The sequence below is a fragment of the Dama dama genome, chromosome X (assembly GCF_033118175.1).
Source record: "Dama dama isolate Ldn47 chromosome X, ASM3311817v1, whole genome shotgun sequence".
Classification (NCBI taxonomy): Eukaryota; Metazoa; Chordata; class Mammalia; order Artiodactyla; family Cervidae; genus Dama; species Dama dama.
The window spans coordinates 77,473,067-77,500,269 of NC_083714.1; the positions used below are offsets into that span (position 1 = coordinate 77,473,067).

Genomic DNA, 27,203 nt, shown 5'->3' on the forward strand with positions numbered 1-27,203 from the left:
TACTCCTGTGTATTTTGCCTCCAGTGTCCACAGTAATCAGAACTAGTGCATTTTCTTTTGTGGAAGCTCTCAATGTACTTTTATATATTCCATGGACACAGAGTCTGCCTAGTTGATTGTGTGGATTTAATCTGTAGCTTGTACAGCTGATGGGAAGGTTTTGGGTCTTCCTTAGCCACACTGCCCCTTGGGTTTAATTGTAGTTTTATTTCCACCTCTTGGAGAAGGAAATGGCAACCCACTCCAGTATTCTTGCCTGAAGAATCCCATGGACAGAGGAGTCTGGCGGGTACAGCCCATGGGGTTGCAAAGAGTCAGACATGACTGATCGACTTTCACTCACTTCACTTCCACCTCTACATCTGGGTCTCCCCTTGGGGTTTGCTCCTGAGGGTGCCCTGGAGGACTTGGGTTTGCCCTTGTGAGGGCCAAATGTGGAATTGGTACAGCTACTTGGGTCCCAGGGGTCTGGCAACATCAGGTACTCAGGGGTGTTGGCAGCTAGGAAAGCAGGAAATATAGTGCTCTGGAAGGGTATGACAACCAGTATTGGCCAGTACGCTCCAGTATTCTTGCCTGGAGGACTCCTCTCCCTGACAGAGAAACCTGGCAGGCCATAGTCCACAGGGTCATGAAGAGTCAGATAAGACTGAAGCGACCCAGTACACATACATACAAGACATTTTTTGCCTGTGGAAGTTTTGCCCCAGTGAGTTGAGCATGAAGGTGGCGCAGCTGCTTGGCTTGCAGGGACCCTGGTGGCACCAAGTGCGCAGGGATATGGACTGCCTCTGCCACAGGAGTTAAGGCCCTGTCAGAGTCTTTTTTAGAGCCTCTCGTAGCTGGTGATCAGAAGATTTCTTTGGCCATTTTCTCTGTAGCTCCGCCCATTCAGGCACTTAGATGGCTCCCTTGCCTGGGGTCCTTCTCAGTTGTGCCACATGTCAGGCACAGAGAGGACCCCCCGGCTGGGGTCCTCCTCTGTAGATGGCACATCAGGGAATTGAAGGGGCACTCTTGGTGGGGTCCTCCTCTGTAGTTCGGGGTATCAGTCGTTTAAGGGAGCACCCTGGGTGGGGTGCTGCTCTGTAGTTCAGTGGGTCAGGCGTTTGATGGGCCAGCCTCTCTATTGTTCAACTAGGATGCTGGCCTGTGGGGAGAGAAAGGCTATGGTGGACACCCACTACGCGTGACTCAGCAGTATCGCCTTGCTTCCAAGGCTGCCTGTCTTTCCTCCACAGGTATTTCTCGCCACAATCTCCTCCTTCACATTCCCTCAATCCATCTCTCTGCAGTAAACAGCAACCTTCACCCTGGGATTGCTCCACAATTGCTAACTCCAGCTCCCGGCTGCTCTACCTTCCAGGGGACCCGTGTTCCTGTCCAGGGTATATATTGCTGTGGCAATGACACTCTTCATTCTCATTCCATTTAGGCTGCCAGAGATCAGCTGTTTCACTCTCAGCCTTAAATGTTTCTCCTGTGACTCAGACAATTGCCTCATTGTGGGGATCGGACCCCTGTTTCAGTTCCCCCACACGCCAGGTGCAGGTCCAGTGCTACTAACACTCCTGTTTTTCCCCCTCTTTCCTTCATCCTACCAAGTTTAGCGTGGTTCTATATATTCTTTTCCATTGGTCGGGTAATCCTGTCTGCTCTCAGCTGGTGTTCTGCATGCACTTCTGTGTCTGAAGGTTTATTCCTGATATATCTGTGAAGAGAGATGTACTCCACGTCCACCTCCTCCTCCACCATCTTGTTCTCCATAGTTTTGTTTTTAATTTATTGAGAAACCTCCATAGTGTTTTCCGCAGTGGCTTGTACCAGTTTACATTCTCACCGACAGTGTATGAGGCTTCCTGTTTCTACACTTCCTCTCCATCATTTGTGTTCTTTTTGATGACAGTCATTCTGACAGGTATGAGGTGCTATCTCATGGTGGTTTTGACTTGCATTTCTCTGATGATTAGGTAGGTTTACTCCTAGGTATTTTTTTTTATGTAATGGTAAATAGATTGCTTTTGAATTTCTCTTTCTGATAGTTCATTGTTAGTGTATAGAAATAGAGCAGATTTATGTTTATTAATTTTGAATTCTACAACTTTACCAAATTCATTGATGAACTCTAATAGTTTTCTGGTGGTGTCTTTAGGCTTTTCTGTTTCTAGTATTATGTAATCTGCAAACATATTACAGTGTTACTTCTTTTCTAATTTGAATTCCTTTTATTTCTTTCTATATTTGAGTGTTATGGCTAGGACTCACAATACTATGTTGAAGAAAATGGTGAAAGTAGACATACTTGTCTTGTTTTTGATCTTAGAAGAAATGCTTTCAGCTTTTCATTATTGAGTATGGATTTTAGGTGGGTTTGTTTTGTGTAGCCTTTATTATATGGAGATATGTTCCCTCCATGTTCACTTTCTGCAGGGTTTTCATTGAACATGGATCCTTAATTTTGTCAAAAGATTTTTCTGCATTTACTGAGATGCTCATATGATTTTCAGTCTTCAATTTGTCAATGTGTGTATCACATTGGTTGATTTATGGATATTGAAAAATCTTTGCATCCTTGGGAAGATGTACTTTTTTATGTGTTTTACTTGAACAACATTTTAACTAGCCAAAAATACAATTTTCTGATTAATTGTAATGGGATATGTATTATTTTTTTCAATCAAACACTGTAATTTATGTTCAGTTCACTACTGCTGTATTTGAGACTGCTTCCAGTTTCCTATGATAAACAAAATGTAGGCATCTATATACATATAACTTCTGGTTTTAAATATCTAATATTTTGGGGAAAAGGTAGTGTTCTAAATTTTTGCCATGTTTGCAAAATCACCTTATGATCTTTTTCTTTCTCTCTAATTTAAAAATACACAATTTCAGTGACTTTAATGTGCTTGTATAACTTCTGTGCCTTGGTAAACTAAAGTTTTATGATAAGGAATTAGGTAAGATTTTCTCTTTTTTGCAGGAAGATTTATGTAGTTAGCCAGCAGAATAAGTGACCCGATCTCATTATTTCATCCTGATGAACTGTTGAGTGGTATTGCTTTTCTAATCTTGATTATAGATTTTCTTACAGACAACAGCAGTCAAAAATGCACTTTGAGGTTTTTTATGTGTATGGATTTCATCCATGATTTTGTGAAGATCAACTTAGTACTTTAACCGCCTGCTACTGTTTACATTTATATACCATTTAAGTGATGATAGTTCTGAAATGACTCATTATAAATCCTAAGTACAACCTCTGTTGATTTATAAACTCTATCCAAGCATTATCCCTATCAACAGCAGCTAATCTCATTTAAAATAGTTCTTTCATTGCTCTTTTGTCATAAATTTTGCAGGCAGATTTTAAACCAAAGTTAACTTCTTCCAAATTGCGATTGAAGGAGCTGTATTTTTGTGTGTCAGTTATCTGTGTAAATAAATGTAAAATCTGTGGTTCTTTTTAGAAAGCTACATGTAGCTCTTGACATGTGAAATTTCAAGATATTAATGAGCTCTTGACATGTGAAATTTCAAGATATTAATGAGCTCTTGACATGTGAAATTTCAAGAATAGATGTTGTGATTTAGAAAAACAGTTTGCAGTTCAAAATGTGGAGATTGGCATTTACCTTAATCTTGAAGTTATTTGAAAGGGGTGCAAGAAGACCAAAAGTTTATACTTTAACAGAATCTATTTCTACCAATAATTGTTCATCTTCACAGCCTCAGTCTTTTTCTCTAATAGATATATCATTGTTTAGTTTTGTTTCCTATATATCTTTACTTTCTACTATAACTGCTTCGGACAAAAAGAAGATAAACAAAATAAATTGAAAATGATGATGTTACCTCACTGCATTAAATTCATGATTTCTTAGAATCTTTTTTAAAAATAAGTAGTCATTGTCTTTATGCCTCATGCTATTATTTAGTGGATTTCTGATGTCAACCCAAATGAATGTCACAGACACAGCTATTGATGTTTTAGTCTTATGTAATGACCATATTCTTATTCCTGAAAGTTGAAAACATTGTTATACTTTACTAATTTGACCAAAGAAGTATGTTAATCTAAATAGTATTACCTTGTGTAGTTAAAAACTGATGACACCATACATGTCTATCAGTTTGTGGGCTAGATTTGTCTTTGGCCTGACAGATGAAAATTTTTTTCTATTTAGAAACTGTCTAGTTAAGAATTATTTAGGAATTGTGATAAAGAGAAGTAAACAATTATTTTGTCCCTGGTTTAAATGTTTTTGTTTTGTTTGTTTGAAGAAACTTTTTGCCCTTAATCATAAAAATTTACATATGCTTGTCATAAAAATTCAAGCAATGTGTATGTCTGTATATTTCATGCACATATACATGAAAATATACATGTTGGTTTGCCCACATATCATTCCCAAGGGACCACGGTTGGTGTGTTACATTCTATCTGGTGGAATTAAAGATAGTTTTATGAGGATTAATTAATGCATGAGTGAAAGGATAAAATGAACTGAATTTGATGAGGTGAAAATATGTAGTAATAGTGTCTCATCATCAAGTCTATCTATTTGCACATTCTTTTCTCATTTAAGGATATTTTTTAATAATATTATGTTGTAGTGGTAATAGTGGGAAAAAGCAATTAAAAAACAAGTTTTAAACAGACAAATAGTTGATCAAAACTAAATGAGATCACATAGGATTGTACCAGGGCTTCCCTGATAGCTCAGTTGGTAAAGAATCCTTCTGCAACGCAGGAGACTCCAGTTTGATTCCTGGGTTGGGAAGATCTGCTGGAGAAAAGATATGCTACCCACTCCAGTATTCTTAGGCTTCCCTTGTGGCTCAGCTGGTAAAGTATCTGCCTGCAATGTGGGAGACCTGGGTACAGTCCCTGGGTTGGGAAGATCCCCTGAAGAAGGGAAAGGCTACCTACTGTGGTATTTTGGCCTAGAGAATTCTATGGACTATACCCATGGGGATGCAAAAGTCAGACATGACTGAGAGACTTTCACTTTCAGGAAAATTCATCCCAGTAAGTTTCTTGAGAGTTGCACAGCTATGACTGACCATGATGTCAAAGGACACTTTCTATGTTCACTGTTTCTCCACCACTGACTTGACATTATTTTGACATCACCTTTTCCTGTATATCATTGTCCATCTTTATGTTTTGGCACTGAGGTGGGAGACACTAAAATTTGTCAAGAATTGTTACTTCTCAAGAAAACACCCTCTTCCAACAACACAAGAGAAGACTCTACACATAGACAACACCAGATGGTCAGTACCGAAATCAGATTGATTATATTCTTTGCAGCCAAAGATGGAGAAGCTCTGTATAGTCAACAAAAACAAGACTGGGAGCTCACTGTGGCTCAGATCATGAGGTCCTTATTGCCGAATTCTGACTTAAATTCAAGAAAGTAGGGAAAACCACTGGACCATTCAGGTATGACCTGAATCTAATCCCTTATGATTATACAGTGGAAGTGAGAAATAGATTCAAGGGATTAGATCTGATAAACAGAGTGCCTGAAGAGGTATGGATGGAGGTTCATGACGTTGTACAGGAGGCAGGGATCAAGACCATCCCCAAAAAAATAAATGCAAAAAGGCAAAATGGCTGTCTGAGTAGGCCTTAACAAATAGCTGTGAAAAGAAGAGAAGTGAAAGGCAAAGGAGAAAAGGAAAGATATACCTTTTTGAATGTGAAGTTCCTAAGAATAGCAAAGAGAGGTAAGAAAGCCTTCCTCAGTGGTCACTGCAAAGAAATAGAGGAAAACAATAGAATGGGAAAGACTAGAGATCTCTTCAAGAAAATGAGAGATACAAGGGAATATTTCATGCAAAGATGGGCATAATAAAGGACAGAAGTGGTATGGACCTAACAGAAGCAGAAGATCTTAAGAAGAGGTGGCAAGAGTACACAGAAGAACTATACAAAAAGATCTTTACAACCCAGATAATCATGATGGTATGATCACTCACATAGAGCCAGACATCCTGGACTGCAAAGTCAAGTGGACCTTAGGAAGCATCACTACGAACAAAGCTTAGTGGAGGTGATGGAATTCCAGTTGAGCTATTTCAAATCTTAAAAGATGATGCTGTGAAAGTACTGCACTCAATATGCCAGCAAATTTGGAAAGCTCAGCCGTGACCACAGGACTGGAAAAGGTCAGTTTTCATTCCAATCCCAAAGAAAAGCAATGCCAAAGAATGCTCAAACTATCACACAGTTGCACTCATCTTACAGGCCAAAGTAATGCTCAAAATTCTTGAAGCCAGGCTTCAACAGTACGTGAACCGTGAACTTCCAGATGTTCATGCTGGATTTAGAAAAGGCAGAGGAACCAGAGATCAAATTGCCAACATCCATTGGATCATTAAAAAAGCAAAAGAGTTCCAGACAAAACATCTACTTCTGCTTTATTGATTATGTCAAAGCCTTTGACTGTGTGGTCACAATAAATTGTGGAAAATTCTTCAAGAGATGGGAATACCAGACCCTCTGACTTGCCTCTTGAGAAATCTGTATGCAAGTCAGGAAGCAACAGTTAGAACTGGACATAGAACAACAGACTGGTTCCAAATAGGGAAAGGAGTACGTCAATGCTGTATATTGTCACCCTGCTTATTTAACTTATATGCAGAGTACATCATATGAAATGCTGGGCTGGAGGAAGCACAAGCTGGAATCAAGATTGCTGGCAGAGATATCAATAACATCTAATATGCAGATGACACCACCCTTGTGGCAGAAAGCAAAGAAGAACTAAAGAGCCTCTTGGTGAAAGTGGAAGAGGAAAGTGAAAGAGTTGGCTTAAAGCTCAACATTCAGAAAATTAAGATCATGGCATCCGGTCCCATCACTTCATGGCAAATAAATGGGGAAACAGTGGCAGGCTTTATTTTTTTGAGCTCCAAAATCACTGCAGATTGTGACTGCATCCATGAAATAAAAGACGCTTGTTCCTTGGAAGAAAACTCATGACCTACCTAGACAGTATATTAAAAAGCAGAGACATTACTTTGCCAACAAAGGTCCGTCTAGTCAAGGCTATGGTTTTTCCAGTAGTCATTTATGGATGTGAGAGTTGGACTATAAAGAAAGCTGAGTGCTGAAGAATGGATGCTTTTGAACTGTGGTGTTGGAGAAGACTCTTGAGAGTCCCTTGGACTGTTAGGAGATCCAACTAGTCCATCCTAAATGAAATCAGTCCTGAATATTCATTGCAAGGACTGATGTTGAAGCTGAAACTCCAATACTTTGGCCATCTCATGTGAAGAGCTGACTCATTTGAAAAGACCCTGATGCTGGGAACGATTGAAGGCGGGAGGAGAACGGGATGAAAGAGGATGAGATGGTTGGATGGCTGTCACCAACTCAATCGACAGGAGTTTGAGTAAACTCTGGGAGTTGGTGATGGACAGGGAGGCCTGGCGTGCTGCAGTCTATGGAGTTGCAAAGAGTCGAACACAACTGAGTGACAATTGAACTGAACCGAAGAAATACATTCATTACAATTAGAGACCAGTTATAAAACCAGATGAGATTATGGGTATTGTTGGTCCCAGAGTGTTGAGAGGTTAACAGCGAAACAGAGTGATTCTTGCCTTCATGATAACCTGGAAACCTAGTAGGGGGAAATAAGCATTCAACATGCTTTGATTTTATAAACTGTGCTCATGAAGAAGAAAACAGTAGTGCTATAAGAGTAGTGTGGATTACTTAGATTATTTAGATATGGTGATAGGAGGGTGGTTTACATGGAAGCGGTTATAATAACTTCTTAGATATTATACTGTGGATATGGAACTATAAATATCTTTGAGAACCAATGTCATTTTTCTTTTAAAGAAAGAGTTAAATTGATTTCTTCTTAGAGGCTTTTTCTTTCTTTCTTTTTTTTTTTTTTTTCCGGTGTGGCTTAATAAAGCTGTACGTCATTGAGTTACCTCAGAAATTGCATCCGAAGTTGTGTGGCAAATCAATTTTATGATATTTTTCTGCCCTGGAAATTAACTTTACGTACATGGAATTGAGTGAAAAATTTGGTTCAATGCCTTGTTTCTGCAGTGGAAGAACAAAAATACTCTGTTCAGATGTTCAGTAATTGTGGCTCTTGACAAAGTAGAAACCAGTATCGATTCAGTAGCTACTCCTATTGTGAAGTTTCTCTTTAGTAGTTTTTGTTTGTGCTAATTCAGATCTGTTTATGTTTTGTTTAACACAAAAATATAACAACATAGCTCTTTCTTTTACACTGGAATACTTGCTCATATGTGAATAAGGTAGCTCAAAGATAAGTATTTGAAAGGTTTTAGGTTTAAGACTGCCATAAAGGGATAGGGAAATAAAAGAAAATGTAACCTAACTTAGAAGAACATTTTTATTTATTTTTACCTTCCAATATCCAGATGAAAGGAAGAAACCTTGTTCTGTCTCCTGTAGGATGGTAGGATGAGAAAAATGTATCAAAGAAGCAAGTGTTACCCTACCTTTCCCCCCTCTGTATTTCACCGTGTTAAAGACATTTCATTAGGTTTACAGCACTAAATGAGTGAAAGTAGTAGTTTTCAGTTGCTTAAGATAATCTAGTATTCAGGACAGTGTATGCTGTTACAAAGAGTGTAATGTAAACATATCTACCATTTATTGAATATTTGCTCATTACTCTCTTAGATACGTTGGAAACATTAAGCTATTTAATTCCTATTCTATTTCTCTAAAAGAAATATAAATTCTCTCCTTTTGCAGATGAAGACATAAATTCAGAATTGAAATCACTTGTCAAACGTCACATGTCTATTCAGGGAATGAACTAAGGTTTATAGCCAGGTTCCTTTGACTGCAGAGCCTGTGTTCTTTCACTAAGATAAGCTGTGTGTAGGGTTGGAAGACAAAGAAATCCTGAGTTTGATGGTCAGGAGACCCAATTCACACTGTTACTCTGTCACTGATTAGTTATGTGACTTATATTGTTTTCTTCAAGTGTAAAATGGGCCTAGTGTACAACCTACCTTGAAGAATCCCTGTGTGGGACCAGTGAGATACATGTAAAATGTTGAGGTGTGGCCAGAAGATCTGACAGTTATGTAGCAGGTTCACTAAAAGGCTTTTACTTTGGAATCACTGGAAATACATTAAGCCTTTGTTTTGGAGGGCAGTGTGGGGGCGGGGGGGAACAAATCCTTGGAAGCAATTTGTAAATTTTTATGGGTTTGGAACAAAAATGTCATTTTGTCTTTAGGTCACTGAAATCTGTATGACAGGAGCTTCATTTGCAGATGACAATTCTTGCACAAGGAGGATTTTTGCCCATAGTGCTCAAACAGAGGCTAGATTGATTGAGACAGCTCCTTGCAGAAATCATGATATATCAGCATTTCTCTAAGTATTACTAACTTTGACTTCTTTTAGTCAGTGGGTTTGAATGAGGATAAGCTTTCACACAAACCAGAAAAACTCCAAGCAAAGATAATTGAATGTACATACGCATTTTTCCACTGCATTTCCCTCCTCCCCTCACTTTCTTAGTCTTGAGCAATTTCTTTATCATTCTTCCTCCTCCAAAAGATTTCTCTCATATTTTATTCCTCCTTTTTTTTTTTTTTGTGTGTGTGTGTGTGTGTCTGTGTGTATTTTACTTTGAAATGGCAACTATCCTTACCAGCTCCTTGGCACTTTGAAGACTATGAATCAGCTTGATAGCTAGAATCAGAGTGATCGATAGCAACAAAACTTAAAGCTTTTTCCTGTCTCTCCAACTTACCTTCTCCCACCCCCGCTCCCAAAATGAAACTGGAGTTTGATTTGCCTTTCCATGGGAAAGCAAGGGTTAAATTTTAGGATCTGTGACTACTCTGAAGCAGAAGATAGGGGAAAAGGGAGAGGGAGTCAGCAATCCTCAGTCCTTTGATCTGTCAGTTTTGCTGTTCTCTCAGCAGCTTCTGCATTCTTGTCTCTCTTCTACCTTTGCAGGGTTGTCAGCGAACCTAGCTATTCCTGGCTGGCACTGGACTCTGGTAGTTGCCAATGAAAAGGAAAAGGGCACTGGGGACTCCTGTGGATGTGTTCTCCTGTGTCCACACTTGGCATAGAAGAGGGGAGGAGGATGATAACTTACTGTGTGCTAGCCATTGCTTTAAGTGCTTTCATTCCTGTTTTAATGATAAACTGAGGCTTGAAAGAATAACTGTAAGGTTATTGGCTGAGGTCGCACGGCTAGTAAGAGGCACAGCTGGAGTTTGAACCCAGGTCCATCTGATCCTGAAGCCTTTGGTTAATAGCAGTACGTTTAATTCTCTTAGCATTAAAGGTTCCAAGGTGACCAAAACTGCTGCTGTTGCCCTTAAGTTTCTCCTGGTCTAGTCAGAGGAAACACTCATGCAATTTAATGACAAGACAGTATGATAGATAAAAATTGTATACTGATTCATTCATTAGTGTATAGGCTAGGCAACGGTGAAGCAATTGTATTGATTATACTGGGCAATCATAAAGCGATCATATTGCTGCCTCTTTGTTATCAATGCATGAGTTATACCTGTAAATAAATGTGTGTTTTTTTCCACATAAAAAAGACAATATGACAGTTCTTACAGAAGTATGTGCAGAACTCTTGCAACACAGAGATCAGTTCTGATTATATATTGGAGAGCTGAAGACTTCACAGGGAAAATGATACTGGATTTGAGTTGCTCTAACTGGTTTGACTAGTACCGGTATGGGCTTCCCTGGTGGCTCAGACTGTAAAGAGTCTGCCTGCAGTGCTGGAGACCTGGGTTTGGGAAGATCCCCTGGAGAAGGAAATGGCAACCCACTCCAGTATTCTTGCCTGGAAAATCTGAGGGACAGCAGAGCCTGGCAGGTTACAGTCCATGGGGTTGCAAAGAGTCAGACACAACTGAGCAACTTCACACACAAAAAAGCATTGGGTATAGGGAATAATTTTAATAAAAGCAGAGAGACATGCAGACACTTGACTCACTCAGGCAATGTTGACTGCGTGGGTGTGGCTGATGCATGACAGAGAAGAATGATGTCCAGAGATAAAGCTGGAGAATTAAGTTGGAAGTAAGTTTTGACTTTGGCCACCTGATGTGAAGAGCTGACTCATTTGAAAAGACTCTGATGCTGGGAGAGGTTGAGGTCAGGAGGAGAAGGGGATGACAGAGGATGGGATTGTTGGATGGCATCACCGACTCAATGGACATGAGTCTGGGTAAACTCCGGGAGTTGGTGATGGACAGGGAGGCCTGGCGTGCTGAGGTTCATGGGGTCGCAAAGAGTCGGACACTACTAAGTGACTGAACTGAACTGAACTGAAGTTTTGAAGGGCCTTAGAGTGATGCTAAGGTTTTAGACAGTACTGTAGAGGCATTAGTAAGCCATTAAACATCTTTATGTGAGGGAATGACATAATGTGGTCTGCCAAGACCTGATCACAATGGCAGTAATGTGGAGTTGAGGTTGGAAGGGGAGAAACTAGAGGCAGGGAAACCGTTGAGGAGGCTAATTAAAAAAAACAAAAACAAAACAATAAGAGAGAGGATGTGAAATAAGTTAGCATTGGTAAGGATGGCAAAGGTAGAAGGGGTTTGAGAAATTAACTAGAATTGAAAAATGAGAGAGAGATGATAAGAGAGTTCAAGGCTTTCTAGCATTGGCAGTTGTAAGAATGGTATTGGTATTTAATGAAATGGGGAAACCAAGAGGGAAAACCAAATTGGGGGCCTGGGACAGATAATAAATTTGTCTTTTGGACATGTAGAGATTAAAGTTAATCTGAAATATTTAGTGGATGATGTCCAATAAACTAAGTGGCTCATGATACCTATCTTCAGTATTGTATGAGTCTGGAGCTCTCCTCAGAGGGCCCAGATTTGAAAGAACAATTTCAGAGTCATTGGTAGAAGGTTAATAATTGAGTCAGTAGGAATAGATGATAGGACAACCTTTGTACATTACCCACTCATCTATTTGGCTTGGTTGTCAAAAATGGATTTGCATGGGTGGACTAATGTGGAATGACTAATAACTCTAAACACAGGAAGGTCTCTTCTCCAGCCCTAACGACTGGGAACACACCATGCCATTTCATTCTGGTAGATTGATCTGATTGCCAAAGGAACTTTCTGTAGCTATATAGGACTCTAAAAATCAAGTAAGGGCTTGGTCTTTCTCTCTCACATTAGAATTGTACCTGCATACTCTATCAAAGAGACTGACCTTCTTTGATCTTAGGATGAGGGTATAGTGAAAGGAGCTCAACTTTCTTGTGCATCAAATATGTGGTGTGTGCATCTGTGCTCAGTTGCTCAGTTGTATCTGACTCTTTGCAGCCCCATGGACTGTAGCCCATCAGGCTTCTCTGTCGATGGAATTTTCTAGGCAAGAAGACTGGAGTAGGTTGCCATTTCCTCCTCTAAGGGATCTTCCCAACCCAAGGATCGAACTTGAATAACCCAGGTCTCCTGCAATGCAGAGGGATTCTTCACCACTGAGCCACCAGCGAATCCCAATTCTATCTTCTGTGTGTGTGCTCAGTCACTCAGTCATGTTCAACTCTTTGTGACTCCATAGAATGTAGCTTGCCAGGCTCCTCTGTCCATGGAATTTTCCAGGCAAGAATACTGGAGTAGGTTGCCATTTCCTCCTCCAGGGGATCTTGCTGACCCAGGAATTGAACCTGCATCTCCTGTGTCTCCTGTATTGGCAGGCAGATTCTTTACCCATTAGCTACCTGGAAAGCCCCATCAAGTATGTGGGGCTTTTAGTAAATGAGAGTTTGTGTAGGGGTAAGTCTGTTATATTCCCTAGCCTGTTCTGTTATTTGTCAAGCAGGAAAACAGAAAGATGTCATGGTTCTTTGTAATACTCCAGCCAAAATTAAATAGAATAGTGCCTCTTTCAGTGTGCAAATTGATATAAGTAGACCTGCCACACTATTATTTTCCTACTCCTAGCATATAGAGAAAGGTATCTGTCCACATTAATATGTTGTTTGTTGTTGTTGTTCAGTTGCTCAGTCAGTCTGACTCTTTTTGACCCCATGGGCTGTAGGTCGCCAGGCTTCCCTGCCCTTCATATCTCCCGGCGTTTGCTCAAACTCATGTCCATTGAGTTGATGATGCCATCCAACCATCTCATCCTCTATCGCCCCCTTCTAACTTCTGCCTTCAATCTTTCCCAGCATCAGGGTCTTTTCCAGTGAGTCGGTTATTTGCATCAGGTGGCCAAAGTATTGGTGCTTCAGCTTCAGCCTCAGTCCTTCCAGGGAACAATTAGGGTTGATTTCCTTTATGATTGACTGGTTTGATCTTGCTGTCCAAGGGACTCTCAAGTCTTCTCTAGCACCACAGTTGAGAAGCATCAATTCTTCAGTGCTCAGCCTTCTTTATGGTCCAATTCTCACATCCGTACGTGACTACTGGAAAAACTATAGCTTTGACTATATGGACCTTTGTTAACATAGTGATGTCTCTGTTTAAATGTGCTGTCTAGGTTTGTCATAGCTTTTCTTCGAAGGAGCAAGCATGTTTTAACTTTATATGTGCGCATTCAATATGAGATATGTAATAAATCTGATTGTATTTGGGGTCCTAGAAATGAATAATCCTTCCAGGTTTGGCATTGGAATAGATGTAGTCATGAAATTATTATTTAATTTTCATTATCCAAGTGTGTTCGAGAAGTGAAACGAAAATTAGACTTCATCCCATCTAGTGTCTGTAAATATATCCCATTGCCTTTACTTATAGTAAGTCAGATTCCAAGATTTGTATTATGTGCTTAGGTTTATAACTTTAAATATTCCAATACTGTTTATTATAGCAGACAGTGTTATGACAATGGAAAGAGCATAGGCTTAGGCGCCTTAAGTGCTAGGCTTAATTAGGTGCAGGCTTTGCCATTTCCTAGCTATATGAGTAAAACAAGACACTGATCTTCATGGTTGTTATTATTTCCTTCTAATTTTAAAGTGGTGATAATTATAGCACCAGTCTGTCAGGATTCTTATGAAGATTAAATGAGATAGTGAATCGAAAATGATAAGCTCAACATATAGAGTATCCTATTTTTCTTTTTCGCCTTAACATGATTTAAACCAGCATTTCTCAAAATATGTTCTGTTGAACCAAATGCTGTTTCAAAAAAATGCTCATTAGTTAAATGAAATTATTCCTTCTTGAAAAGAACAGGTGTTAACATATTTAATGGTGCTGATGAGCTCTTTCTTAAACCATTTTCTGGTGGTTTTACTTCCTCACACCTAGCATTTTCTAAATTTATTGTGTCATTGCAACTTTTTGGTATGCCTGTTAACAGTAGATTTTATTGATGGGATATAGTTTGGAAAAGGTGAATTTAGTAATTGGGTCCAGATGCTGTTTGATTTCTAAATGTTTGGCTTCATTGAACCACAGCTACCATTGTAATATCCTATGTTCTCATTGATGCTAGGCCAGCTTAGAAGTTTGGGATTGTTTATGTCGCAGTGGACAGGATTAGGGTTTGGAAGGCCAAGTTTCAGTGGCAGTCCTGCCAGCTGTAGTGGTATGGCCCTGAATGGACTTAATCTCTGCATAGATCGTTCTCAGGTTCTTCATCGATAAGATAGCACCTGATCTGCCTCACAAGATTGCTGGAAGAATCCATGTGAAAACAGTTTTGAAATTGAAAAATGCTGTCAGTGGAAGGTAGTGTTACTACTATCCCAGGAAAAAGAATTTAGGAGCAGTGAATAGAGAATAGGGGGTTTTTGAGATATGCTGCTTCTCTTTTGAGCAGGTTTGGACTCCATCTGCTACCTGCCTGAAAACATTTCAACCCCTCGCTTTCTTAATAATAAAAATGATTCCCAGATGAATATGCCTGTATATCAGTAACTCTATCTTTTGTCAGTGTTTTCGTACCTGTTTAGAGACACCATTTCCGAATACATGATGTAATTTAGCATCATGTAACTATGGCTGTTGCTAAATATTCAATACTGACTTGTAATTATGATGCACAGGAGAAAAGATTGTTGGGATTTAATTAATATTCTCTAATTAATAGATTTAATCCTCAGCCTTCTATTACAGTTCAACTTTATTTACACCTGTAATATTTTTTTTTCTGTTAGTAGACATTAAACAAAATAATGTTGCTTTAGTATTAAACACTATGTAAATTAAGAGAAGTCTTATTATTAACTCTTTTTAATACTGTTTTTTTCTGTTGCTTTATTGGTTGGTGTTAATGGAGACCAATGAATGTATAATTCATTTCCTTTCTGTGTCTGGAAAATCTTAGGTGGTACTTTGAGTAAGATTTGTGAACCTTTAGAAAGATTAAAACATGTTTTCCATGATTGTAAAGTCAACATTTCACACAGTGCCAAGCTGTACCTCAGTATTGTGATAATTGGGCTTTTCTGTCTTTGAAAATAAAAATGTCCATTTGTGATTTTTACTATTCTAGCTGAAAATTGTAGGTCACTTTTCCTTCATGAGACTTGAGAGGGCTATTGATAATAGTTTTATATTTGCTGTCTAAATACTATAAATACTCTCTAGTTTCACAGAGACTCCAATTTTAAGGAATTCTTTTCATCATATAAAATAGTGTTCCTGGCAATAAAGATAAACATCATCCTTCATCATAAACTACTTTTTCCTTTACTTAATGTACAGAGACAGTTGTGACACAAGATTGGCAGAAAATGTTCCATTCCTCTTTTTTGTCAGTCGGGAGGTTCTCACTTTGTCCTTAAAATAAATTGTATCTGTGAGTTTTAAAAACAAAACCAGTAACCTAAACTTGTTATTCATTACAGAAACAGTTTTAAAGAGTATAGAAGTAGTATTTTATAAATTGAATTTCATTGTCAGAATTCTGAAGCTACATCTTTAAAAATAAGAAAGTATTTGGTAAGCTTTAATTATTACTATTTCTATTGCAGAATTGTTCTAGAGTGCATATTACAATGTATTGATTTTTTATTTTTCTTTTTGTCATATTAATTTTGATACTTAAAGTCTTTGGCTTTCTCTTTAGGGTATTATAAACCATATTTAAAACCATGCAAACACCAAAATGAATTTAGTTAAAATCTGCTTTGGTTTTATAGTGAGTTTTATTAATGTTACCTTCTTTTGTTAGCAAGACCCAGTAGTGAAGACCATATTTCACCTTTTACATGCATAATTGGATGATGTCACCAGATACTCATATTAAAGAGCACATCCACAGGAAAAGTTGAAAATAGGTGCTACATGGAAAAATACTAGAACCTCTGTCAAAAACCATATGACCAAATACAGGGGGAAAAATTAGATTTTGACTGTGAACTGACATCAGGTCATTTACTAGTGGAAAGAAACAGAAAGATAGCCCTTTTTTGTTTTTTTTTTTTTGACTTTTAATAATAGCAGAAGATATTTTGGAAATTGGCACATTATGGTCAGTGTTGGGTTATTTTTGTTTTTCTAAGATTTTATTATGATAATTTTCATACATAGAGAAGAGGTGAAAAAATTGCACTGTGAATACCTGTGTATCCACTACCCAGATTCTACCCCTAACATTTTGCTGTATTTGCTTTATTATGTAACTATCCATATATTAATTTTCTGTCTACTGTTGCATCTTATTGTTTTAGACATTTCACAGTAAGTTGTAATATGTCCAGTACCTTCAGTCTGAAACCCTTCAGCATGCATTATCATTAGCTAGTTATTTATAGTTCTTTTTTGAGATAAAATTACAGTAAAATGCACAGATCTTAAGCGTACCATTTAATAAGTTCTTAGCAAATGCATATACTTGTGTAACTAAGAACCTTATCAAGATATAGAATATTGCCATCACTCCAGAAAGTTCCCTCATGCCTCTTCAAAGTCAGTTTCTGCCATTACTCCCACCCTCAAAAGCAACCACTCTTATGATGTTTTTCACCATAGATCAATTGATTTTGCTTGTTCTAAAACTTCATATAAAAGGAGTCATGCTGAATGCACTCTTTTGGGGCAAAACTTCTTTCACTTATCGTAACATTTTTTGAAATTCATTTATGTTGTTATATATATATATATATATATATATCAGTAGTTTATTCCTTTAATTGGTGAATAGTATCTATCATATGGCTATACCACAACTTATTTATCTAGTCTCCTATTGATGGATATTTGAGTTGTTACCAGTTTGAAGCTATTAACAAATGAAGATGCTATGAAAAACCTTGTACAAGTCTTCTGTGAACATGTGCTTTCCTGTGTGAAAATACCTAAGAATGGAATCACTGGATCATAGGATAGGTACACATTTTGTTTTATAAAAAAGTTCCTTATAGTTTTCCAAGTTTTTGTACTATTATTTACTCCCACCAAAATGCCAGAGCATTGTGCCCATCCATCCCCACACGTGGTTTTGTAAATCTTTTTTCCTTTTAACCATTCTAGTGTGTGTAGTGGTATTTCATCATGTTCAATTTTAATGTATACTTACCCAATGACTAATAATGTTCAGCATCTTTTCATGTGTTCATTAAGCACATCCATATTCCTTTGTGAAATGTCTGTTCAATCTCTTTGCTCACTTTAAAATTTGAATATCTGTCTTATTTTTAAGTTGAGAGAATTCTTTTATACAACCTGGATACTAGTCCTTTGTCAGATATGTTTTGTGAATATTTCTTCTACTTTGTGCCTAGCTCATTCATTTTTTTAAAGTGATGTATTTTGTGGAGAAGTTTTTCACTTTGATGAATGCTAATTTATTGATAGTTTTTATTGCTTTCTATGCCCTTTCTGAAAAACCTTCTGTCTACCCTGATTGTCAAATTTCTGGTATATATTTATTACTTATAAATTGATGTAGCCATTTAAAAATTTACTTAGATCTTAAAGCTTTCACCCAGTAGCCAGAACTTCTCACTTAGGACATATGCTGGCTTAAAAGAAGTCTTTCCTATCAGGAAGCTTGCCAAAGCCTTTTCTTCATCCATCAGAGGGCAGACAGAAGGAGCAAAAACAGAATTCTCACAGCATTCAGAACAAAAACCACAATCACAGAAGCTAACCAAAATGATCTCATGGATCACAGCCTTGTATAACTAAATGAAGATATGAGGCATGCTGTGCAGGGCCACCCAAGATCAATGGGTCACGGTGGAGAGTTCGAACAAAATTGGCCCAGTGGAGGAGGAAATGGCAACCCACTGCAGTACTCTTGCCTTGGGAACCCCATGAACAGTATGAACAGGCAAAAAGAGATGACACCAGAAGATGAGCCCCCAGGTCTTTAGGTATCCAGTATGCTACTGAGGAAAAGCAGAGAAATACATCCAGAAAGAATGAAGAGGCTGGGCCAAAGAGGAAACAATGCTCAGTTGTGGATGTGTCTGGTGGTGAAAGTAAGTTCAGTTCAGTGCAGTCGCTCAGTCGTGTCCGAATCTTTGCAACCCCATGAACCACAGCACGTCAGGCCTCCCTGCCCATCACCAACTCCCGGAGTTTACCCAAACTCATGTCCATTGAGTCGGTGATGCCATCCAACCATCCCATCCTCTGTCATTCCCTTCTCCTCCTGACCTCAGCCTTTCCCAGCATCAGGGTCTTTTCAGATGAGTCAGCTCTTGTATCAGGTGGCCAAAGTATTGGAGTTTCGGCTTCAACATCAGTCCCACCAATGAACACCCAGGACTGATCTCCTTTAGGATGGACTGGTTGGATCTCCTTGTAGTCCAAGGGACTCTCAAGAGTCTTCTCCAACACCACCGTTCAAAAGCATCAATTCTTCTGTGCTCAGTTTTCTTTATAGTCCAACTCTCACATCCATACATGACCACTGGAAAAACCATAGCCTTGACTAGACAGACCTTGGTTGACAAGAGTAATGTCTCTGCTTTTCAATATGCTGTCTAGGTTAGTCATAACTTTCCTTCCAAGGAGTAAGTGTCTTTTAATTTCATGGCTGAAATCACCATCCACAGTGATTTTGGAGCCCCCCAAAATAAAGTCTGACACTGTTTCCACTGTTTCCCCATCTATTTGCTATGACGTGATGGGACCAGATGCCATGATCTTAGTTTTCTGAATGTTGAGCTTTAAACAAACTTTTTCACTCTCCTCTTTCACTTTCATCAAGAGGCTCTTTAGTTCTTCTTCACTTTCTACCGTAAGGGTGGTGTCATCTGCATATCTGAGGCTACTGATATTTCTCCTGGTAATCTTGATTCCAGCTTGTGCTTCATCCAGCCCAGCGTTTCTCATGATGTACTCTGCATATAAGTTAAATAAGCAGGGTGACAATATACAGCCTTGACGTACTCCTTTTCCTATTTGGAACCAGTCTGTTGTTCCATGTCCAGTTCTAACTGTTGCTTCCTGACCTGCATATAGGTTTCTCAAGAAGCAGGTCAGGTCGTATGGTATTCCCATCTCTTTAAGTCTGATGCTATAAAGAACAATATTGCATATGAATTTGGAGTATCAGGTCCATGAATCAAGGTAAGTTGGAAGTGGTCAAACCGGAGATGGCAAGAGTGAACATTGACATTTTAGGAATCTGAACTAAAATGGACGGGAATGAACAAATTTAGTCCAGATGACTATTATGTATACTACTGTGGGCAAGAATCCCTTAGAAGAAATGGAGTATCCCTCATAGTCAACAAAGGAGTCCAAATGCAGTATTTGGGTGCAGTCTCAAAAATGACAGAATGATATTGGTTTGTTTCCAAGGCAAACTGTTCAGCATCACAGTAATCCAAGTCTATGTCCCAACCACTAATTCCAAAGATACTGAAATTGAACAGTTCAATGAAGACCTATAAGACCTTCTTGAACTAACACAGAAAAAAAGATGTTCCTTTCATTATAGGGGGTTGGAATGCAAAAGTAGGTTAAGAGATAACTGTAGTAAAGAGCAGGTTTGGCCTTGGCATATAAGATGAAGCAGGGCAAAGGCTAACAGTTTTGCCAAGAGAACACATTGATCATAGCAAACACCTTCTTCCAACAACACAAGAGATGACTCTGCATGTGAACATCACCAGATGGTCAGTAATGAAATCAGATTGATTATGTTCTTTGCAGCTGAAGATAAACTCAGCTGAAGATAAACAAGACCTGGAGTTGACTTTGGCTCAGATCTTGAGCTCATTATTGCAAAGTTCAGGCTTAAATTACAGAAAGTAGGGAAAACCACTGGACCATTCAGGTATGCATGTGTACTCATTTGCTTTAGTCATGTCTAACTCTGTGCAACTCTGTGGACTCTAGCCCCCCATGCCCCTCTATCCATGGGATTCTCCAGGCAAGAATACTGGATTGGGTTGCCATTCCCTCCTCCAGCGGATCTTCCCAACCCAGTTATCAAATACCCGTCTCCTACACTGCAGGCAGATTCTTTACAGTTGAGTCACTGAGGAAGCCCACACCATTCAGGTATGACCTAAATCAAATCCCTTATGATTATACAGTGGACGTGATGAATAGATTGAAGGGATTAGATCTGGTAGACAGAGTGCCTAAAGTACTATGGGCCAAAGTTCACAATATTCTATAGGAGGCTGTGACCAAAACCTTCCCAAAGAAAAAAAAATGCAAGAAGGCAAAATGGTTTTCTGAGGAGGCCCTACAAATAGCTGAGAAGAGAAGTGAAAAGTAAAGGAGAAAGGGAAATATATACCGAACTGGATGCAGAGATCCGGAGACTAGCAGGGAGAGACAAGAAAGCCTTAAGTGAACAATGCAAAGAAATAGAGGGAAACAATAGAATGGGAAAGACTAGAGATATATCCAAGAAAATTAGAGATACTAAGGGAACATTTGATGCAAAGGTGGACACAATAAAGGACAGAAATTGCAAGTACCTAACAGAAGCAGAGTAGATTAAGAAGAGGTGGCAAGAATACATGAAGGAGCTATACAAAAGTGGTCTTAATGACTGGGATAACCATAATGGTGTGGTCACTCACTTAGAGCCTGACATGCTGGAGTGAGAAGTCAAGTAGACCTTCGGATTACTATGAACAAAGCTAGTAGAGGTGATGGAATTCCAGCTGAGCTACTTCAAAAGATGAAAGATGATGCTGTTAAAGCACTGCACTCAATATTATAGCAAATTTGGAAAATTCCGTGGTCACAGGACTGGAAAAGGTCAGTTTTCATTCCAATCCCAAAGAAAGGCAATGCCAAAAAATGTTCAAACTACCACATAATTGCACTCATTTCACATACCAGCAAGATAATGCTTAGAATCCTTCAAGCTAGGCTTCAGCAATACGTGAACTGAGAACTTCCATATGTGCAGGGTGGATTAAGAAAAAGCAGAGAAACCAAGATCAAATTGCCAATATCCATCGGATCATAGAAAAAGCAGGCGAATTCCTGAAAAATGTCTACTTCTGCTTCATTGACTACACTAAAACCTCTGACTGCAATGTCACAACAACCTATGGAAAATTCTTAAAGAGATGGGAATATCTGCAGCCATGAAATTAAAATATATTTGCTCCTTGGAAGAAAAGCTATGACCAACCTAGACAGCATATTAAAAAGCAGAGACATTACTTTGCCCACAGGTTCTGTTAGTCAAAGCTCTGGTTTTTCCAGTATCACGTATGGATGTGAGAGTTGGACCATAAAGAAAGCTGAGCGCCGAAGAATTGGTGCATTTGAATTGTGGTGTTAGAGAAGACTCTTGACAGTCCTTTGGATTGCAAGGAGATCCAACCAGTCCATCCTAAACGAAATCAGCCATAAATATAATTGGAAGGACTGATGCTGAAGCTGAAGCTCCAATACTTTGGCCACCTGATACAGAGAGCCAACTCACTGGAAATGACCCCTTTGCTTGAAAAGATTGAAGGCAGGAGGAAAAGGAGGTGACAGAGGGTGAGATGGTTAGATGGCACTACCGACTCAGTGGGCATGAGTTTGAGCAAACTCTGGGAGATAGTGAAGCATAGGGAAGCCTGGTGTGCTGTAGTCCATGGGGTCACAAAGAGTTGGGCACGACTTAGCAACTGAAGAATAACAATGAAAAGAAATCTAAATATCTCAGCAAAATATATAAACATAGTGGGGCTTTTTTTATCACTGCTTCAGGGTTTTTTGTTTGTTTGTTTGTTTTAATACTTAGGGCATTTTATAATTTTGTTGAGTATTATATTGATGTTTAGATGATAGGAAGGGATGACAGAAGTGTATTATTATCAGGCAAGGGAGAAGAGAGTATAAAGTTGCTTTGGAAAATCTAACATCCTTCTCTTGCCCTCCTTCTCTTCTATACTGGCTATTGCCCACCTTTTTCTTCTCCTGTTGTCTCTGATCCAAGGTATCACTGCTTCTAGGCTTTCTTGATTCCAACTTCTAGAATTGAGAGTATAGCTGAAATTCTATCTAAATTTTGAAGCTTTTTCAGGATATGGACAGTGTATGAATTTGCATTATCCCCAAGAGAACTATCAGATTATAAGTAGTGATCTGTTATTAATAGGCCTACTTTCACAGTTGTTTGGCTTAATCATTCTCTCTGTTAGAGCAAGCATTGATTTTTGGTAAAAAATTTGAGGGTAAAACTGATTGTTCTTAAGACCAATCAAGAGTTGATTGAAGAGAAACCTATACCGGTATTTTGAGAGGCTATTCAGTAGTATTATGGATGAATAATTTTAGATATCCTATTAGAGGTTTTAGTTTTTGTTTTAAAAAGGCCTTTTATAAATTCTTATTTCCTTAGAGCAAGATCTGGAGAAGCAAAAATGAAAACAAAACCAACAATGTCTCAGAACCAGAGTGAATATTATAGGTGGATTTTAGTGTACTTGGGGGCTCATCATACAAAGAATCAATGTAACATGATGAATTTTGTAAGGATATGGAAGCCCAGTATATAGTGCTGAGAGTTCTGGTTGCCAGAAGTCTGCTACTGTGTGTGTGTGTGTGTGTGTGTGTGTGTGTGTGTTAGTCACTCAGTCGTGTCCGACTCTCTGCGACCCCATAGACTGTAGTCTGCCAGGGATTCTCCAGGCAAGAATACTGGAATGGATTGCCATTTCCTTCTCTAGAGGAAGTCTGTTACTATCAGAAGTTAAGTAGGAGTCCAGTGTCTACAGGGTTTATCAGATCCTAGAAGATCTCTGGGTTTTATAAAATGGAGTGATTTTCACAGTGCTGTGGAGTGAAGAATAGTTCAGTTATCAGTAGAAATATTGTTCTTCTTATACTTATTACAGAAGTCTTGTGAATAACTGTGTCTCAGGATTTACTTTTATTTTTGGCCCTGAAGGCTTAGAATGGCACAGGGCCTTCCACTAGAGTAGCCAGTAATATGTGTATGTATAAATAAATTTATTTATGTATTTATGCATGTGAGATGAGTTCTCCGGTGGTGCTGGCAGTGGATATTTACTGCTTGTGGAAAACTTAGCAGTTTTTTCCAGTGGCCTTCTTTGAGATCTACCAAGATTTTCTTCCCAGCCATTTTTATTAACTCAGAAGTAAAATTTGTTCATTATCACCTGCTCAGAGACACTTGATCAGTGCAGAAAGTTCCAAGGAAGCCAAAGAAATTTTTTAACTCCTTATATAATGAAAAGTTACCTTTGAGGCCTGAAAGTCCCACTTCCATTTATTTTGTTCTGTTACCTCCTCTGATTCTCCACATTGCAATTATGTGTGCTTTTGAACTCTGAGGTAGCAATGTTAAAAATGAAATGGGATGAAGATCCGTGATTAGATTTTTTATACCCTTTCATTTACTCTTTTTTTTTTTTTATTGTTACAGAAGAAGCTACTATGGAGGAAACTGGGCCAGTTTTAGCTTTTCAGGTCTGTTGTCCTGGCTAAAGGAACACCAGGTAAAATTCTTATCTTACTTTTTTTTTTAGTTAATTTATTTTTTAATTGAAGGATAATTGATTTACAGAATTTTGTTGTTTTCTGTCAAACCTCAACATGAATTAGTCATAGGTATACATATATCCCCTCCCTTTTGAACCTTCCTCCCATCTCCCTCTCCATCCCACAGAACCACAAAAGCCCAACAGGTAGAGATTTATAACAACAATAAAAAGTGTGACTGAATAAACACATATATATATATACACATAAGCATAATCAAAACAGTCCAACAAAAATAAAGTATAATAGATTGACATGGCGAACAAAGGAAACTAAAAATTATATCTTCCAGTTAAGAACAAAACTAACTAAAGCACAAATTGGAAAACAAAATTAAAGCAAGGTGCCAAGTGGGGAATAAAGCAATGTAAACATAACTAACAATATGTTGAGAGGAAAGGAACAAAAGAAAGAATAGATATGCAAAGTTAAATAGAGGAAGATAAAGATTTATATACATTAAAGATTAACTGCAAGGGGAAAAGAACAGTAGGAAAAGCAAACAAAGGAATAAATGTAGAAAAAATAATAATAGGTTTTAAAAAATTAAAAGTTAAAAAGGAGAGAAAAAAAGGAAGATGAAAGAAAAAAACAAGGAAAATTCCACAGAACTGCAAAAGCCCAACATAGAGGCAGAGGTTTAAAATAACAATAAAAGTGTGACTGAGAAATAAAAAAGCTCAGAAGCTTACTTAGATTTCATAGTGCCAGTAAAACCAACAACTACAACAGAGGGGGGAGAAAAGAAACTAAAAATAAAAAAGTAAAACATAAAAATCAGTAAGATTCTACAGAACAAGTCAAAACATAAGAATAATAAGTTTTTTATTGAGTCACTGCTGTCAGAGTCCTTTCCCTCTCTGGAAAAAGTCCATCTCACCTCCCTAGGATGCCCTCCAACACTGTGCTGACCTCTGAACCTGTTGTGGGGGCAGTTCAGATTCTAATCTGGTCCTACTTCTAGGTGTTCTTGCCGCCAGTGTCCATAGTATCAGAACTAGTGTGTTTTCTTTTGTGGAAGCTCTCAGTGTCCTTTTATATATTCCTGGACACAGAGTCTGCCTAGTTGATCATGTAGAGTTAATCTGCAGCTTGTACAGCTGGTGGGAAGGTTTTGCCTCTTCTACCATAGCCACACTGCCCCTGGGTTTCAACTGTGGTTTTACTTCCACCTCTGCATGCGTGTCGTCCACTGGGGTTTGCTCCCGAGGCTGCCTTGGAGGACTTGGGTCTGCCCCAGTGAGGACCAGGTGTGGAGGTGGTGCAACTGCTTGGGTCACAGATACTGGCAGCACCAGGTACTCAGGGGAGTTGGCAGCTAGGGCAGCAGGAAATATAGTGCTCTAGAAGGGTGTGGCAACCAGTATTGCCCAATACGCCCTAGTATTCTTGCTTGGAGAACCCCCCTCTCTGACAGAGAAACCTGGCAGGCCACAGTCCACAGGGTCGCAAAGAGTTAGACGTGACCAAAGTGACCCTGTGTGCATAGACGCAAGAGTTTTTTTTTTTTGCCTGTGACAGCTCTGCCCCAGTGCGAGTTATGTGTGAAGGTGGCACAGCTGATTGGCTTGTGGAGACCCTGGCAGTACCAAGTATTCAGGGACATGGACTGCCTCCACCACAGGAGTTATGGCCCTATCAGAGTCTTTTTCCGAGCCTCTTGAGGCTGGCAATCAGAAGGCCTCTTTGGCCAGTCTTTCTCCATATCTCTGACCGTTAAGGCACTTACAGGGCTCCCTTTCCTGGGGTCCTTCTCTGTTGATTGGTGTGTCAAGCACATAGAGGGGGCCCCCCTGGCTGGGGTCCTACTTTCTAGATCAGCCTGTCAGGCACTTAAAGGAGCACCCTGGGTGGGGTCCTACTCTGTAGTTCAGTGTGTTAGGCATTTAATGGGTCAGCCTCTGTATTGTTCAGCTGCTGGATCCTGGCATGGAGAGAGAGAGAGGCTTTGGTGATGGCTCCACCCCCTACGTGTGACTCAGCAATATTGCCTTGCTTCCATGGTTGCCTGGCTTTCCTCCACAAGCATTTCCCATCACAATCTCCTCCCTTACATCCCCTCAATCTGTTTCTCCACAGTCAACAGCAGCCCTCGACCTGGGGTTGCTCCACAATTCCTAAACTACAGCTCCCAGTGGCTGCACCTTCTAGGTGATCTGCGTCCCTGTCTGGGGTATGTATGGCTGTGGCAGGGACTGTCTGATTCTCATTCCATTTAGGCTGCCACAGATCAGTTGTTTCACTCTCAGCCTTAAATGTTTCTCCTCTGACTCAGACAATTGCCCCAATGTGGGAATCGGACCCCTGCTTCAGTTCCCCCACCCACGGAGGGGAGGTTCAGTCCTACTAACACTCCTGTTTTTTCCCCTAGTTCCTTTCTCCTGCGAGTTTTGCGTGGTTCTATATATTCTTTTCTGCTGGTCAGATACTCCTGTCTACTCTCAGCTGGTATTCTGAATGCACTTCCGTGTCTGAAGGTGTATTCATGAAGTATCCATGGAGAGAGATGTACTGCATGTCCACCTACTCCTCCGCCATCTTGTTCTCCCTTATCTTCTTTTTTAATTTACTAGATTGTATTTTCTGTCATATAATTACTCCATGTTGAAGAAGACATGAAGGTTCATCTGTATTATAGGGTTGATAATTTTTATTTACTTATTTAACAAAAATTCTGTAGTCACCTTTTTAGCTAATATTATCCCAATGCTACTAAAATATAGTAGCATCCCTTTTTAAGCATAAATAAATATGTTGACTGAAGAATAAATCATATATGTTTGATACCATGTTCTAATTACTCTGTATACCCAAATATCAGACAAGTTTTTTTTCTCCAAAATATTCTTTCAAAAAAATATTTCTATCCTTAGAAAATCTCACATATTACTAGTTCTTTCAGTTAGTATGTTTTGGGGAAAAAACTAAATATTTTGGGGAGATAGATTAATTTGAAATGATCTGTCATTGGTGGTTTTGCTTATATAGAAGTCATCTGACAGAATCATTAAAAACAAAAAACAACAAGAAATTTCATATATATTTAGTAATTCCCCACCCCCCAGAATAGAATTTCACTACTCCAATGTTAGACATCATTCTAAAATAATTTTTATAATATCACTTACAGCATACATTTTACATGCGGAGTTGGTTATGTCTTGGAGTTTACCAATTTTTATGAGACATTAAAAACTGTCTTAATTTTCTATAAATGGTACGTGTAGCTTGACATGGAATTCCTTCTGAGAGCATCATACATAGACTAAGAAACTGCTGTATCTCAAAAGGGTTTAGAC

General features: G+C 38.9%; 1 protein-coding gene across 1 annotated transcript in view; it reads left to right on the top strand.

Annotated features, from left to right (window-relative positions):
* CHM (CHM Rab escort protein) overlaps window positions 1–27,203 on the top strand; it is a 233,557-nt gene that overhangs the window by 48,995 nt on the left and 157,359 nt on the right. The window contains exon 3 of the mRNA XM_061137379.1: window positions 23,789–23,861. Coding sequence (XP_060993362.1) covers window positions 23,789–23,861 — 73 coding nt within the window. The remainder of the gene's footprint in view (window positions 1–23,788; window positions 23,862–27,203) is intronic.